This window comes from Rhinolophus hipposideros (assembly GCF_964194185.1).
Source record: "Rhinolophus hipposideros genome assembly, chromosome: 4".
NCBI lineage: Eukaryota > Metazoa > Chordata > Mammalia > Chiroptera > Rhinolophidae > Rhinolophus > Rhinolophus hipposideros.
The window spans coordinates 47,306,138-47,323,095 of NC_138050.1; the positions used below are offsets into that span (position 1 = coordinate 47,306,138).

Sequence of the window (16,958 nt, forward strand, 5' to 3'; positions counted from 1 at the left end):
TTCAAAGCTTGAAAAGTTCTCATAAAATAAAAATGTTCTCTTCTAGTCACCTATTTTCATGGTTTCTATTATTTCAGTCAGGTCTTTTCTTCATTTCTCTATGGCAATAAACAAAAGTTGTTCTCAGTGATAAATATTTGTTATGGGAAATAAAGTTTTAGTTTCTTTATATGATGAACAATGATGCTTTTGTGGTTTGCTTATCAAATTACAAATAAAGAAAGTAGAAAATGAAACTGTTTGAAAAGTGGAAGTAATTTCTTGCTGCTTACGTGATGAGTTGGCAATGGCTAACTCTCTAATAAATAGATGCTGTGAAACTTCTCTCAGATTGAGGAGGGCCAGAGAAGTAGACTGCAAGAATGGCACATAAGGCATCTCCTAGCAAAAGTTCTTGGAAAATTGGTGAAGTATGCTACATAGATGACGATGTGGGCTTTGCTCTGCCAAATCCACTGGTAAGAGAGGGCATTGACTTACGGCAAAATATTTTCTTACCATTGTTTAGCTGGATAAATTAACTTCCATTGAAAAAATGTGGTTTAGTAATTTCTACTGAACAAATGGGTAAAGCATGCCAAAATTGGAGACAGTTTTAACATTAGGTTGGTGCAAAAGTAATTGTGGTTTTTGCAATTATTTTGAACCTTCTAAACTGCAGTTTCTTTTGCACCAACCTAATAAGTGGGTCTTATTTGATTTTCTTAAAATTTTTGTACCTAGAAATTTCGTCTTATATGCACTTCTTACTTTCTTACACAGATACAGAGAGTGATGAAATAAAGAAACTATGGATGTATTTTGGCTTAATACAATTGCATTTTCAGAGGGCATTTTGAAAAAAACAAAGTAATAAATAACCCGTGAATCAAAGGACTCCCCTTTCTTGGCTGATACAGTTTAATTGTACAAAGTATATATTTGTAGTTTGATTAGCTTTTGATATGGGACATCTAGCAACTGTGTTTTATTAATATTGTGTGTTGTTACTAAGCATGAGATTCAAGGGAGTCTGAACTACCTTTTATTTTTTTAGAAGTTTTGCCTACAAAGTGCAAGGCACGTAACTACACAACAACTACATTTCCTTAATTTGTCTTCCAAAGTATGCCATGACAACTATCTTATCATCAATATTTTAATTATCAAACATTTATATAAATTTTTTAAGCAAGTTACAACTGTTAACTTTTCCATCCTACAACCGTCCTACAAGGTATGTATGTTATTAACCTGATTTTCCTGACGAGGAATGTAAACTAAGCAGAATTTAAGTAATTATCCAAACTCATACAACTAGCAATGGCAGAGATAGGATGTGAGCCTAACCAGTCTGGGTCCAGAGTCGGTGATCTTAAAGTCATTATACTATGCTGCTTGTCTTAAGAGATCACTAGGCATGTTTCCGTCCCGACCCACCACTCTTGGGTTTAACAAGAAACATGAGATGTCAGGAAAGTATTTCTAGGAACGAGTTACATGTTGTGGCAATAGTGTATAACAATATATCTCTGTTTGTGGCTCAGTGCCCACACTCCAGAAAGCACTTCTAAATGCAGCAAATATATATATTTTTAGTCAGAGATTCCAATCTTACTGTACTTAGAAATAACATCCTGTGATACAGTCAAATATAAAGCAAATGCTTCCTCCCAATCCATTTTTTTCTTTTCAAATAATGAAGCTAATTTAAAAATATGAAGTATAGGTTTTAATTTTATTGCCGAAAGTACCTAGTTTACTTTATATTTGCAAATCAAAAATAGTCAGACTTACTTTCCTTCCATACAAGCACACACAATTGCTAGGACAAGTTTGTGTCAGGGATGTGCTTGTCAATGGTAAAATTTTTTTAAAAAATCATCTTTTTTAAAAAATACAAAATCTCATTTTGTTTTTTTTTCCCCCCGAAGGAGTCGGTTCTCTTAAAAATTAATTATGGTGATTTCAAGGGTTAAAGTAAAACCCTAAACAAAAGCAAAACAAAACTCTTCCTGAGCTACTTAAAAAATAATGCTGCTATCTGAGATGCTTGGAAAGTTAGATTTAGTGTCCTAAAAAACACACACAACAATTAAGCATTAATTAGTTTCTTCACTGAAGATCTCTCCTGCAAGTTATAAGCTCAAAAAAGTCCACTGTGTCTCATATAATCTATCAGTTTGCCATTCCAAAGGAAAATAATACATCTTCTGATTCCATATAGATACAAAATAAATTCTCTAATCTAGTAGAAGTTGAATATCCCTCTTGTTATTCTTTATTAATTTATATCATACCACTCAGGCATCCCCTGAACCAAAAGTATATTATGGATTAAATTTTACATTTGTCAAAATTTCTGTCAAATAGGATACTAGTCATAATACATAACAAAAAAAGCACTTTTGTTATTTTAGGAAAATAACAACCAGAAATTTGGTATGCTACAACAAGAAACACACAACAAAAAATATATGAGAATTACTGGAAACACTAGAGCACAGCATTTGTGTGGTTAGCGGGAAGAATTCAAAGTAAACAAGTGAAGTGACTATTTAGTGAATATACTGCTTGGATTTTTTGTTGCTAAAAACCTGCTCTTACAGATTAAGACTGGACAATTATCTGCAGTCCCTGAAAATATTTGAGTTTTACAATACATTTGTCTTCTTATTTTATAGCTTACTTATAATACTTTGTTTTGCAGCTTAAAACATCACCCATGTTGAGTTGAGTTAATCTCTTGATCCATATTCCATCCTCATAGGTCAGCATTGATGACACCAAGGGCATGTCTGGAAGTAGCTTAATGAAGAGGGATAAGATCAGGACATATGGGGAGTTGTTCAGGGATCTGAATCTCATTTTAGGGTATGTCCTAGGTCTTTTGTTTGTGTGCTTTCCCTAGAGATAAGATTATAAATCTGATAAGATCCAGGGAGACCCTTTTATTTGGATTTTATTTGTACTTACTGATCAAACAATAAGCTTATACTGGAACCAAACTGGGTAATCAACATGTGTACATACAGAGTTTCCTACCTGTCCAGTTCTTGTGTCAGGTCCTGTAAGGAATGTAGGATTAACAGCATGATAAAATCCTTACCATCTGGTAATGAGATGTAAAAAGAGCATGGGTTGTTGAAAGTTAGAAACATTTGAATTACACTAAACTATATATACAAACAGGTTAGTAAACTGTCCAAGCCTTGTTTTCTTTCTTTATGACATGGAGATAACAATCAACTTTTGGGGTCATTACAATAATTAAATGAGAAATTATTGAGCCAAATGTCTAAGCTACTACTGACATTTAATAAATCTCATTTTTCTTCCATTTAAAAAGACTTAAAATCTAGCCAAAAAGGAAAAAAATAATAGCAGATAACAATATATTACTTAACAATGTGAAAAGGTATAACCCATAAGATACATAATTGGAAATATGAGATAGACTGCAGCGGTCAGGAAGATTTTAGTGAAAGCTTTGAGGTGATTTTTTGAAAAACAGGCAGGTGAAAGTGCTTGAGGAGCGAGGAAAAGGAAGAGTGCAGAGCAGGTGTCGAGCCCTGAGTGTGCAGGTGGCAGTGCATGGGCTTGTGTTGCTAGACAGGTAAGTGTGTGTTAGGGCAATATTGCACAGAACTGACTTAGAGGCAAGATGGAGAATTGAAACTATTTTATGGTAACATCCTAGTTACTGTACTAGATAACTGTACTAGCAGATAACTAGTACAAAAAAGTCCTATTTTGTGTTTTCAAGGAGGAACTACCTCACCCTTATGATGCCTGGATTTCCATTGCTAAAAATCTGGCTGCCCTGATTCAGAATGGTGAACTACGTGCAGAAGTTGAGAAGGTTTGCATAAGTATTACATTTGTCTTTGTCTATGATAACTTCTTAACATTTTAAACTTGGTTTTGAAGTTATGATGTCACCACATTGATTTGAGTCAACCTCTCCTTTCATTCTCAGTTGCCAATGCTCAGCATTGATGACCTCAAAGGACACAAGTCCCAGCGCCTTGCACATCTGGTCCTCGGGTACCTCACCATGGCATATGTGTGGAATCGGGGTGATGGAGACGTCCGCAAGGTTTGGGGATTTTCTAGTATTTCTTATGCTACACGACAGACTTACATCCAATTACATTTAATGTTTAAAACTCTAAAACTATTATAACTGCATTTTGTGAAACTTGGATAACAAGAACAAAGGAAAAGAAAAAAATCATTCACTGATCTAACATGTCAACTATGATCATTATTGGATTTTTAGGCTTTTACTAATATAATACAGTTACTCCATGCTGTACATATACATGTATGTTCTGCTTCTTTCACTCAAATTATATCATAAACGTTTTTAGTTACTACACAATCTTCCTAGTCATCATTTGAAATCACTTTCTAATTTTTCATTGAGTTCCTGTACTTTATTTATTCGTTCCACTATTGATAAATACTTTACTTGTTTTTAATGTTATACCATTGTAAATGGCACTACAATCAATATATTTAAATACGAAATACTTTTCTCTATGACTTTTGGGAGATATGAACATTTTATGACTATTCTTAGTTAAAGATAAAATGCTATCTTACATCTTTCAACATAGAAGAATACATCAGTATCACTCTACTCTCAATAGCAGATAACTTTAGATTTAAAATAATATAATTTTGTATTTTATCTGGCAACCCTCATCACATGAGACCAATATAGACCATAATACTTAACCTTTAAATCACAAACAAAGGAATAAAATAGATTCCAGAAACACCTTCTGCCATCGAGTGAAAGTTTTTTTTTCTTTTTTCACAATGGGAATTTGTATTTTATCTTTTTTTTCTTTCCATGCCCTTTTAAAGATAGAACAACATATGAATCCACCTATGTGATGAGTCATCCATCCCCCGATACTTAGAGAAGAGGAAAAAGTTGTTTTGCATAATCATGGGAATACCTTATACTGCTTTATAATCATCAAACTGCCATGTCCACGTTCTGTGATAATACACACAAAAAAGTTCAAGGGTAGTTCCAGTCTTACTACCTAGCTTAAAATTCAGCTAAGCACAATGTCTCACTAGACTTGCTAGAATCTGAGTCTAGCTAAATGCACAGGTATTGGATAGAAAAAGAACAACATTAATAATGCAGCATCAGTAATGAAGAGCAGCATATTCTAGGTACAGAGTTCAGACGAAATAAATAACAGTTGACTTGACCATGAAATACTTAAAAAAAGAAGTGGGACTTGAATTAGTTCTTAAAAGATCGGTAGAGCTTATCTAAACAGGAGGGAATCCGAAAAGAGATAGAAGAAGCAAAAAATGTGTAGACTTTTTTTTTTTTTGGTACATGGCATAATCAAAACATAATAAATTTATCAGACTGTAGATCACAATTATAAAAGAAAACAGAGAAATGTATTTTTTAAATTTAGCTAGTATCCATATGATTTGCATTTTGAAAAAGATCTTAGAGGCTGGCAGTGTAAAAATATATAAAAAGATAAAAAATATTTAAGTGAGGAAATTGTAGGAAAGAGAAAATAAATAGATGAAAAATAAGATACATAGATGTGAGGCACATTTTGCTTGAGAATGGGTAAGAAATTAGCATCTGAGTTTCTTAGCAGCTGCAGGAGTGTATAATAGATTAAGCTGTGTTTGAATAGTTCCTTTCTTTTTCCTAAGTCATTTCAAATTAATTATTTAATTCAATTTCTTCCCTTTTTGTTTCCCTTGACCTTTTCTCTACTTAAGAAAGGAACAAAAGTTATTTCCTTTAGAAATACACAGAAATCATTTGCCAAACAGAATGTTTCAACCCCCACTGGGATGAGGTCTGCAAAGGGACACACATCGAAGTGTTACTTTAATAGTCAATGATTCTATTTCAACATTTTTGTTCTCTTGGTTAAACCATTATCTCCAGGTATACTAAGCTAATCTGAAACCACTAATCATGGGAGTTATATAGCTCCTGTGATTTTCTCAGAACAGTGGAGTGGACCCCCTAGTCACACCATCTCTAACATTGAAGTCCCAGTACCCACTTACCCCAGATGGACCATATATTCTTATCTTTTGCCTGGTTAGATACACATATTCCAACCATAGGCTGCTGATGATAAGCATGACTTTAATTATTATATGGGACCGACCATCTGTCTATAAACCAAATGTGGTTAGATGAGAAGTCAGGCAGATAACTAAAATGTCAACTTTATGACTAATAGAGCAGTTGAAGAATGTAGTTGGAGTATGTGGCAACAATGGTCATCCTGGGTGCACTTACCCATTAAGATTGCCCTGTGGGAGTATGTGGTCAAACAGAGAGCAGAATTCTATGAGTAACAGGCTCAGGAAAAGAACAATTGAGGAGAACAGAAAACTGAGCTGTAGTTTCACTTCCAAATGCAATTAGCTAAGCCTCCATACCTCCTCTGAGGATGGGTGAGTGAGACTTAAGCCCAGAGTGTCACACCAGTTGACATATTCTGCTTGGAAATATAAAGTGTTGATAGATTTCCCCTACCAACACAAGTAAGCCTTCAAGGCCAAGCACCAATGCCACTCTACAAAGAGAGTTTTTAAAAAGTCATTCAGCAGAGAATTTCTGCCAGTACTGTGCTCCAAGAGCAGCAATCTTTTTATGCTTCTAGTATGTATCATATCCAAAATTCCTAGCTATAAATGACTTTGAGCTTCTTTGAGACAATTGCTTTTATCTTTGTATTTATTGCTGGTAGATAATGAGTATCTTGCATAGAGGAGTTGCCTAATTAACCAATATTCATGGGATGGATGGATGAATGTATAGCTGCCAATGACTCACAGGCTATTAGACAGTCAATAATGTTGTAAAGATTTTGTTGGGTATCCGATGGACATGCGTCCTATTTGGGAGACCACCTCAGGGATACTGTGGATGCCTGATCATGGCATTGTACACCAGAAGCTAAACATTAATGAATGCCAACTATAATTTTATATATATAATGTGATGGCTCAGTGTGAGGTCGGAGGGATAATGGATGGGGGGAGGGGGGTTCACAGTGTGAGGGATATAAATGATGAACGTCTAAGTATTACCTTGTCTTGTACACCTGAAACTAATAAATTTAAAAAAAAAGACTTTCTTCCCCTTACCCTCTATCTCTCCCCCCCCATGATTAGATTAAGCCCACATCAATACAAATTCAAAACCTAAACATATAACAGTTGCCAGACTAAATTATGAAATTAGGAATAGAAAATTACATTTGTTTGTTTACAAAGTGCCATTCTATGTAGCATCTAATATTTTGGCATCCAGGAAGCAGAATGAAAGGTAAGATACTTCGAAGTTTAAACTAAATGTTGTGTTTTAATTAGGTCCTGCCAAGCAATATTGCTGTCCCTTACTGTAAACTCTCTGAGAAGCTGGGATTGCCTCCAATTCTGGTTTATGCAGACTGTGTCTTGGCAAACTGGAAGAAAAAGGATCCCCATGGGTAAGTAAACAGTGATTATAACAAAAATGAAAGGACTGCATACTATTTAAATCAAAAGGGAGTTAGTCATTTGTTTAATTTTTAGGTAGCACAGCTTCCTTCTCTGATTGGAGAGTATGGTTTCTTTGGTGTATCTGTAACTACAAATGAACATATATGAGAGAGAGGTGTACAATTAACATACAATGAAATGCACAATTCTTAAGAGTTCAGTTCTGTTAAGGAGTCTGACATGTGTAACCCTAAGAAAGACAGAATATTTCTATCACCTCAGAAAACTCTCTCCTCTACTCCGGCCAAATACATTCTGATTTGTCATATCAAAAATTAGTTTTTTCTGTTCTTGGATTTCAACTTGATGAAATCATAGAGTATGTACTCTTTTGTGTTTGGCTTCTCTTGATTAACATGTTTATGGGATCCTACAAATGTATTTTTAACTATCCAGCTGAGTTTCAGAGTCAACACATCTTTAGCAGTAGAGATGGCAATGTCTGTGCTTTCAGAGCAGCTGCTCAGAATTTAGGCCATTCCTAACCATGTAGTGATGAGATTCGAGACAATAAAGGGATAAGAGAATTGTGGTGCCCCCTGGCTCTGGGTGTGTATCTGCAGAAGAATATTCTAGACATGGGAATAGTCCAAAATGAAAGAATTTTGTCTAGAAAAGTTTTTTGTTAGTTACCACCAACTAACCATGTGTGTTCCTTGCATATTTAATTTTTTATTTCACTCATAAAGTCCTAAGTTAAGTGTTTGCAATAACTACTTGAGAAATATAAAAAAAAACATTTTTTTAATTCAACTATATCTTACCTTTAATAGCAGTATTAAATCTAATAATAGTTTATAAGTAGTATTAAATTGAATAATAGTAGTACTAAATCTAATAATAACTCAAAACTATTTGACCTTTAAATTGGTTTTCTTTCTCTCTTCCAACTGGCCCATTCCTTCACTGCTGCTTTCATAAGGCCCATGACTTATGAGTAAGTATTTGATTCTTATTTTAGTCTAAGAATTATTTGTTATTCAGAGTGAGTATAGGTTTATCAATATACCCAGAATGCATTTATTAAATGGTCAATTGAATTCAGGAAAAAATGTAACTCAAGGAATTGTGGGAGCTCCTACTTGATATGTCAAGGGTCTCCAGGGATTGGTTGGAGAAGGACCAAGAGAGAAACACTCAGGAATTTCCACAACCCCAGACCAACATTAAGAAGTGGAACTCTACTTTTTGTTTTCATAATGGACTTCCGCATGCTTTTACTTAAAGAAAACATTCAATACTAAAACATAATAATAATACAAATTTTAAAGTAGACAATTCATAAAGAAAAAAGAAGAGTAAATAGTTGCAGTCCTTAATTATATCTATGACTATCTGTTTGACAGTATGCGAAAATAATTCTTGCATATATATATATATATATATATATATATATATATATATATGTAATTATACGTATAAATACAAAATGCACTTACATCAGTGTATCTATGACTTAATGACCTGAGTGGCCAGAAACATAAATCTGTTCTTTTGGACCCAATCCTTATATTTTTGATCTATGTAAAAAGCAGAGGCTAAGAGCTAGGGAAACAAAGGTAAATATTATAAGTATAAGCTTCTCCTAGTGAAGCTGGACTAATGGAGATGAAAGGATATTTATATATATATATATATATATTATGCAAATTACTACATGATTAAGAGAAGGTGTAAGAAGATAGAGGACTGGAAGCTCCAACCGAATACGAGGTGAAGAAGGAATCCCTGTAAAAAGTTATTTGAGTCTTCAAGAGTGGATAGGAATTAGCTAGAAGAAAGAAAAAAATGAGAGTTGTCATAGAGGAGTATAAAGTAAGAGTGAGCGCCCTGAAGTGATAAAAATCTTGGTGCCTTATAAGAACTGAAGGAAGACTAGTGTTGCTGATAAATAATGAATGATGAAAGTAACAGTGTTGGAAAGGGATGAAGAAATCAACTTCAAAAAAGATTATGTATGGCTTTTGGCTATAGTAAGCAGTTTAAATAGTATCTTAAAATAAATGGGAAGCTACGGAAGGTTTTTAAATGAGGGATGATGTCATAAATCCCATTTTATAATTGGGAACACTCAGGCAGAAAGAGATGAAATACCTTGTTCAGGCTAACACAGCAAGTAAGCTGTAGAAATGGTCTGGCTTCAGAGAACATGAATTTAACCACCATGAAACTCAGGGATAATATACAGGTACTGAGACCAGTTTGCATCAATGCAAAACTTCAATAAAAAAGAGAATAGGGTCTAATCAGTTATTTGCATTTCCCAGTCAATTCCTTTGCAAGGCAGATATACCACTGAAAAACTGAATCAGATTCACAGATAAAAATGTTTATTTCTTGGCCACCATGAATAATGCTATAATACAATGAACACAGGGGTACATATAACTTTACGGATAAATGTTTTAAGATATTTGGGGTAGATACCCAGAAGAGGGATTGCTGGAAACAACCGAAGTGTCCTTCAACAGATGATTGGATTAAGAAGATGTGGTACATACATAGGGTGCCAAAAAAATGTAAGAAAGAAAAAAGCTGTATTAAAATTGTAATTCTCAATATATACCAATAACAAAAGATGAATACAAGTCATATATACACATTTTTTTAGCACCCCAGTATATACAATGAAATATTACTAGGCCATAAGAAAAGATGAAATACTGCCATTGTAATAACATGGCTGAATCTTGAGAGTCAGACAGAAAATGTAGAGAGCCACATAATTTCACTCATATGTGGGATATGAAACTGAAAGCAACAAATGAATAAGAGAAACAAATAAAAACACATAAACACAGACAACAGTTTAGTGGTTACCAGAGGGTAAAGGGGGAGGAGGCTGGTGGTAGAAGAGGGTAAAGAGGGTCAAATGGAAGGAGAGGGGGTTGATGAAAAGAGAACTGACTCTGGGTGTTGAACACACAATATATAGATGATGTATTATAGAATTATGCACTTGAAACCTACATAATTTTACTAACCAATGTCACCCTAATAAACGTAATAAAAATTAAAAATTATATATGTTTATTTAAGCAAAAAGATCACTTCTTACAATTATATCTCATAGATATCTCTACAAACATTGAGTGTGTGTATATATGTATGTATATATATAGGTGCACATATATTTGTATGCATGTATATGCATGTGAAAAATTAATGCAATAACAGAAATAATCTTGGAATTTCTAGTTCCAAGTTTTGGAATGGAATTTCAAGTCTCAACTGAAGCTTCTATTAATTATATGATCTCAAACAACGGACCTAACATTAATATTCCCTACTATGTAATGGAGATAGTAAAACCTGTCATATTTATCTCACAAGACTATATTGAAAATAAAATAGGACAAGCAAAAATGCTTAAATATTATAATGTGCTCAACAAATATACTGATATTATTGCTAAATTCTTGACTTCTTTGACTGATTTTCTTAGAAACATGGACATTCTGTTTTCGTTTCCCGGTGAGGACTGTAGTAAAGGATTCTTCCTGGTTTCTCTGTTGGTGGAAATAGCCGCTGCTTCTGCAATAAAAGTATGTCTATTCACACTGGGAAATTTGCATTTTATTTCACATAAGCAGAATAATCACTTAGTAACTGAACTATATTATATATAAAATAATTTTATCCTGATTCTAGCATTTGATTATTTAATCGGAGGTAAGGGATAATCTGGTAGAAACAAGTGTTTTATTTATTTTTGTGAATTGCCTAAAATACAAGATCTAAGAGCCACATCTTTAGAATCAAATTTGAAACCCCAATAAAAGAGAAATAGTTTCAATGCAATTTGGCATTGGAACTATATTACATACTGACATAAATGTAACGGTTTTGACTACTAGAAGTAGAAATAGAAATATATAAAATTCTATAAACTTACCTCAAAATGATAAATGAATAAAAACAAATTGAAACTTAATTAAATACAAGAAAATTCATCAAACATTTGGAGGCTAGTCTGCCCTAGGAAAAAAGTGGAAATCCCAAATTTAATTTAGGGATTAATATTTAGGAGAATTTTATTCTATGCTACTGTTTAATGCTGAGAAATCTTAAGTGTGTGTCTGTGTGTGTTTTTAAAGGTAATTCCCACTATACTCGATGCTGTAGAACATCAGGAGGAAGATACTTTGCGAAAGGGATTGCTTGATATAACTTCTTGTCTGCGTGAAGCCCATAAAGTGTTTCAGGAAATTCATGGCAAGTATTGTATGCCATACATCATTCTAGGCCACAGTCAAATGTTTATAATTATCTGAGATAAAGAGTTGTTGAGAAAATGGAAGCAAAAACAACTCTCATTTAGTACGTGAGTTTTCACTTTCTATTTTATCTCACTAAATCTTTATACTTTCCAAGTGATAAATTTCATTACGTCCATTTTATAGACAAGGGAATCTAAAGTTGGAGAAATAAGATAAATGACCTAAGATCACATAGGTAGTAAGTAGTGAAGCCAATATTTCAAGCTAGATCTATTTAACTCTTAGGAACATCCTTGCTTCCCACTAAAAACCTTGGAGAAACTTGCCAACGGTACAGGCTGTTTCAAGTTTTAAAAGACTTAGCTTCTGCTTGATAGGAGCTCTCTATGAGTTTGGCTTTTTCACAATTATCTAAGAAACAACATAGAAAATCACTGATCTCAAACATAATCATAAAATTAACAGCTACAAAACAACAATAACCACAAAAGTGCACAAACAGGATTTGCCAAAGGAAATTTGCCCTACTGGACAGACTTAACAAATATGTGACTATATCACTGGAATTTGAGTTATGCTGATTGGTCCTTGGTGAGAAGATTGACCTTCAAATCCAAGACCTTACCAAGCTTTGAGGGCAGGGGAGAGACATAGGGATGTGGTCTATAGAGCTGCTGGGGTTTTTGTTTCTGCTTGTTTAGATTTTTTTCTTTTTTATGGAAGTAATTTATCTGTTATGTTGGTAAGCACATGAAGTAGACTTCAATAAATATTGACAGTTTAATAGATCTAAGGATGAATGGTAGGTGAGCCCAGGCTCTTGGACACAAGCTATATGTTAACCTCATGGTAGATCTTGTTCAGGAGACACAGTAGATGAGCAGGGCATACCTGGGAGAGGGCAGGTGCGTGAGATCTTGTCCTCAGGGGCTTTTTCTGCACAGACTGAGCTAATGCCTTTCTGATATCCTCTGCTGAAATGCACCACCAGTTATTTACAATGTCTTGATTTCTCCTGATTTCTCTGATGGTATTTAACTAAACACATCCCATCTTTTTACAGAATATGTGGACCCAAACCTATTTTTCAATGTTCTTCGCATATACTTGTCTGGGTATGTAGTCATATGTTTGAATTTTTTTCTTAAACAATTAACATAAAGAGTACACCAAGTTCCCACTTGTCATGAGGGGTCTCTGATCTCACTCCCCACATAAGAACACGGGATATGGCGAGACCAAAAAGGAACACCAACAGAGCCATGGATAGGGGGTTCATACCACTATATTCTTGCTGGTGCCTGGTTTGGAGACACAGGAAGCAGGAGCCACAATCCACCGTCCTCTTCTCTGCCAACCAACCCCACATGCTAGCTGCAATCCGCACTTCTCTGCCTGCCAACCAATCAACACCCGAGCATAGCCACAGCAGTCATATTGGTGGCTAATAGCCACCTAATTACAGCTGATGGCCATCTACTACCCGAGCCAGCCCCTTCCCAAGTGAGGTTGAGAGCCTGGAAACTGCTCTCTGGGACTCTGTCCCCACACAACTGATGGCCCCCACTATCCATCAGGTTTGGAAAACAATTTATATCCTAAAATACATGTTGTAGATAAAGAATAAACTATTCTTTCTGTTATTGCCTGGCCAGGCATGGGATGGAGTATGAGAGAAAAGTTAATCATTTTAAAGAGAGAGGAATGGTCTTTGCTAATGCAAAAGTAGCTTCCATTCATGAATACTTCAGCCAAATTTGCTCAGAACGATGTTATTTATTATTCTTATGCATGCACATGAGTGGAAAAGGAAATGTGGAAGAAGAATAATGAAATCTATCTTGCATCACGTCCTATTCATCCTATACTGCAAGATTTTACATCTGAAAATTTGGCAATGAACCCAAAAAATGATTTTTCTTTCCTTCCTGGTCTAGCTGGAAAGGCAACCCCCAGCTGCCAGAGGGTCTGCTGTATGAAGGCGTCTGGGACACCCCCAAGAAGTTTGCTGGGGGTAGTGCAGCCCAAAGCAGCATCTTTCAGTGCTTTGATGTTCTGCTGGGCATCGAGCAGAGTGCTAGTGGAGGTGAGTAGAAAATGACAAATAATAATCAACTCTTATGTTAACACAATAGTATTTTAATATCTAAAAAATACCTTCTCATCAGCATCTTATCTGATGATTTTATGAGAATCAGTAGAGACTTTATTGCCATCATCCTATTTCATAGGTGAAGCAAAAACTTAAAATGGATAAGTGACTGGCTCCCTATTAACCAGTTAGAATGCAGTGAAATCAGAACACAAACCCAAGTTCATCACCCTCTCGACCTTGACATTTAAACCTGTTGTGGGGACAGAGCCAGGAGTGCAGTTTCCAGGCTCTCGGCCTCATTTGGAAAGGTGCTGGCTCAGGTAGTAAATGGCCATCAACTGTGATTGGACGGCCATCAGTTGTGGCTAGTTGGCCATCAGCTGTACCCAGTGAGCCATTGGCTACTAATATAACTGCTGTGGCTATGCTACCAGAAAATGGGGACTAGCAAGAAGATGGTGGCTGGCAAGCGTGGATTGCAGTTAGGACGGCAGGTTGTGGACAGTGTGGCTCCTGGTTCCTGTGTCTCCAACGCAGCCTCCAGCAAGAATATAGTGGTATGACTCCCTGACTCCCCTACCTATGGCTCCGTGGGTGTTCCTTTTTGGCCTCACCATGTCCTGTGTTCTTATGTGGGGAGTGGGACCAGAGACCCCACATGACACCTGTACATAAGGCCTGATTGACTGTGGTGAAGGCAATATCACATGTTCTGAAAATGTATGCTCAGATTCAGAAAGTCACTTGCAAATAAGATAGGACTGTGAGTATAAGTTGGGGAGGGAGAGACTTCATTGAGAAGAAGATTGACCCTGCGCTTGTTCAACCATCCTGCTGCCCTGGCAACCCAGGGGCAATACCTGTACCAAAGTTTGAAGATAAGCCACATTCATTATAAGGGCTTACAGGAAGAACTTCTTTCTACTTTTCTCCTTTTTCCTAAACTGTTTAATAGTCAAAGGGGAAAGCACTGGGCTGGATAAAAATATGCTTTTTCCTTAGTTCATTCACTTATTTCAAAACGATCCCTTAAACTCTTGGACTCAGTGTATAGATTATATATAGCCAATCTATATCACCTACTTCTTAGAAGGATCAAATTCAGTAGGAAAGTAGGAAAGGAAGCACACAAACAAAACTCTTTATTGTGAAAGAATGTGTTTAGCTCATCTGGTTTTCAGAATTAAATATATGTCGTGCGGGGGACCCTGCTCTCTGTGCCATTTGTCGTGCGAGGTGGCCTGCGGGGTCTCTGGTCCCGCTCCCCACATAAGAACGCAGGACATGGTGAGGCCAAAAAGGAACACCCACGGAGCCATAGGTAGGGGAGTCATTTCACTATATTCTCACCGGCGGCATCTGCCTCTCTGCAATCCACTCTTGCTAGCCCCCATTCTTTCTGCTAGCGTAGCCACAGCCATTATATTAGTGGCCAATGGCTTACGGGTTACAGCTGACGGCCAACTAGCCAGAGCTGCTGGCCGTCCAATCACAGTTGATGGCCATTTACTACCCGAGCCAGCACCTTTCTATGCGAGGCCGAGAGCCTGGAAACTGTTTTTTGGGGCTTTGTCCCCACAATATATTTTACAATAATTACCATTACTAGTAACAAGACTGATGGCTTTCTAATAAGATGGTTGTAAACTCACTGCCTCCTGCTGTAATGCTGGCCTATGATCTTCAGCCACTCTGACTTCATTCTGCCTTTCTCCCTTGTATTGGGGTATGCTTCAGGCTCTCTACTAAATCATCTTTCTCTTGTTTTTCAGCATCAGCTGCTGAATTCCTCCAGGAAATGAGAACATATATGCCACCAGCTCACCAGAAGTATCTTCATTCACTAGAGTTAGCTCCCTCAGTTCGTGAGTTTGTATGTTCAAGAGGTGATGGTAGCCTACAAAAAGCTTATAATGAGTGTGTGCAAGCTATGGTCAACTTGAGAAGCTACCATTTGCAAATAGTAGCTAAGTACATTGTGATTCCTGCCAGCCAGCAGTCCAAGAGAAACCAAACGTCTGAAGAGCCATCAGACCTAGAAAATAAAGGAACTGGAGGCACTGATCTCATGAAGTTTCTAAAGTCTGTAAAAGGTACAACTGAGAAGGCCTTGTTGAAGGAAGGTTAATATAATCCAAGCAAGGGTACATTTTGTCAGGACAAAAGTGTCTGCATATATTAATGCACTCATTGTATCACACCTATAATTTAATATGTAACAACTTCTTAAGAGTACATTATAAAAGATTTCAAAATAATTTTCTGATATCTGTGTATTCCTTTTATGAAAACTAGAAAAGCAATTATATTAGCAGTGTTGTGATCTATATATTATAATTAAAATGTAATGATGAAATTTAATAAAAACTGTTGTAATAAATGTTTAAAAGTTGCTTTATTTATAACTATAATTAAATATTGCTCCAGATGAGACCTACTTCACAATACTACCCTGCAAGCACGGTTAACAGCTTCCTGTGCTTTCCCTATAGTAAAATCACGCTTTTTCATAATTACCTGTTTACTTGTCTATATTCTCATAACATAATAAGGTTCATGGTACCAGGGATACTATTGTTTATAAGATCTATGCATCCCCAGTTCTTAATAGATACTTAACAAATATCTGTTGCATGAATATTTAAAACATTGAGTGAATTTAAGAATAATATAATCTGGGTTAACAAGAGCTCACATTTGAAATGGAATTTCTCCTAGAAGGTCAGAGTTACAAGGTACTCTCACTTTGGCATGAATTTATTTAATAATGGAATCTAAGAAAATTAAGGCTGAAGAAGAACTTAAAAATCACATAAGCCAAAGTCATTCTAAAGATGACAGTGTTGAGGTTCAGACTTTGACTCAAACTTACTTTGAGTCACACAATTTGTTATAAACGGGAGAAGAACTTAAATTTTTTGACAACTCTCATCTTTTTTTCACTTGGAGTAAACTAGATTTAAAAAGAAGGGTATTTTGGAAGGGTAGGTGAGAAATGAGATGACTTAGTAGGATCTCATGAAGTAGAAGATGGTTAGCCAGAAATTGGATATGCCATTAAAGATGAGAAGAGAAAAAAGGCACAATGGTTGTATGAGTGCGAG

The 16,958-nt window shown here is 35.7% G+C and overlaps 1 protein-coding gene across 1 annotated transcript; it reads left to right on the top strand.

Moving 5' to 3' along the window:
• Positions 1-328: 328 nt before the first annotated feature.
• Positions 329-15,982, top strand: IDO1 (indoleamine 2,3-dioxygenase 1; the record flags this gene model as incomplete). The annotated part of the gene is given in 10 exon segments (XM_081046811.1): positions 329-458; positions 3,746-3,841; positions 3,959-4,078; positions 7,369-7,487; positions 8,462-8,476; positions 10,985-11,084; positions 11,637-11,762; positions 12,825-12,874; positions 13,697-13,845; positions 15,627-15,982. Coding segments are annotated over 10 exon segments (1,227 nt in total). The 5' UTR covers positions 329-362.
• Between the last annotated feature and the right edge of the window lie 976 nt (positions 15,983-16,958).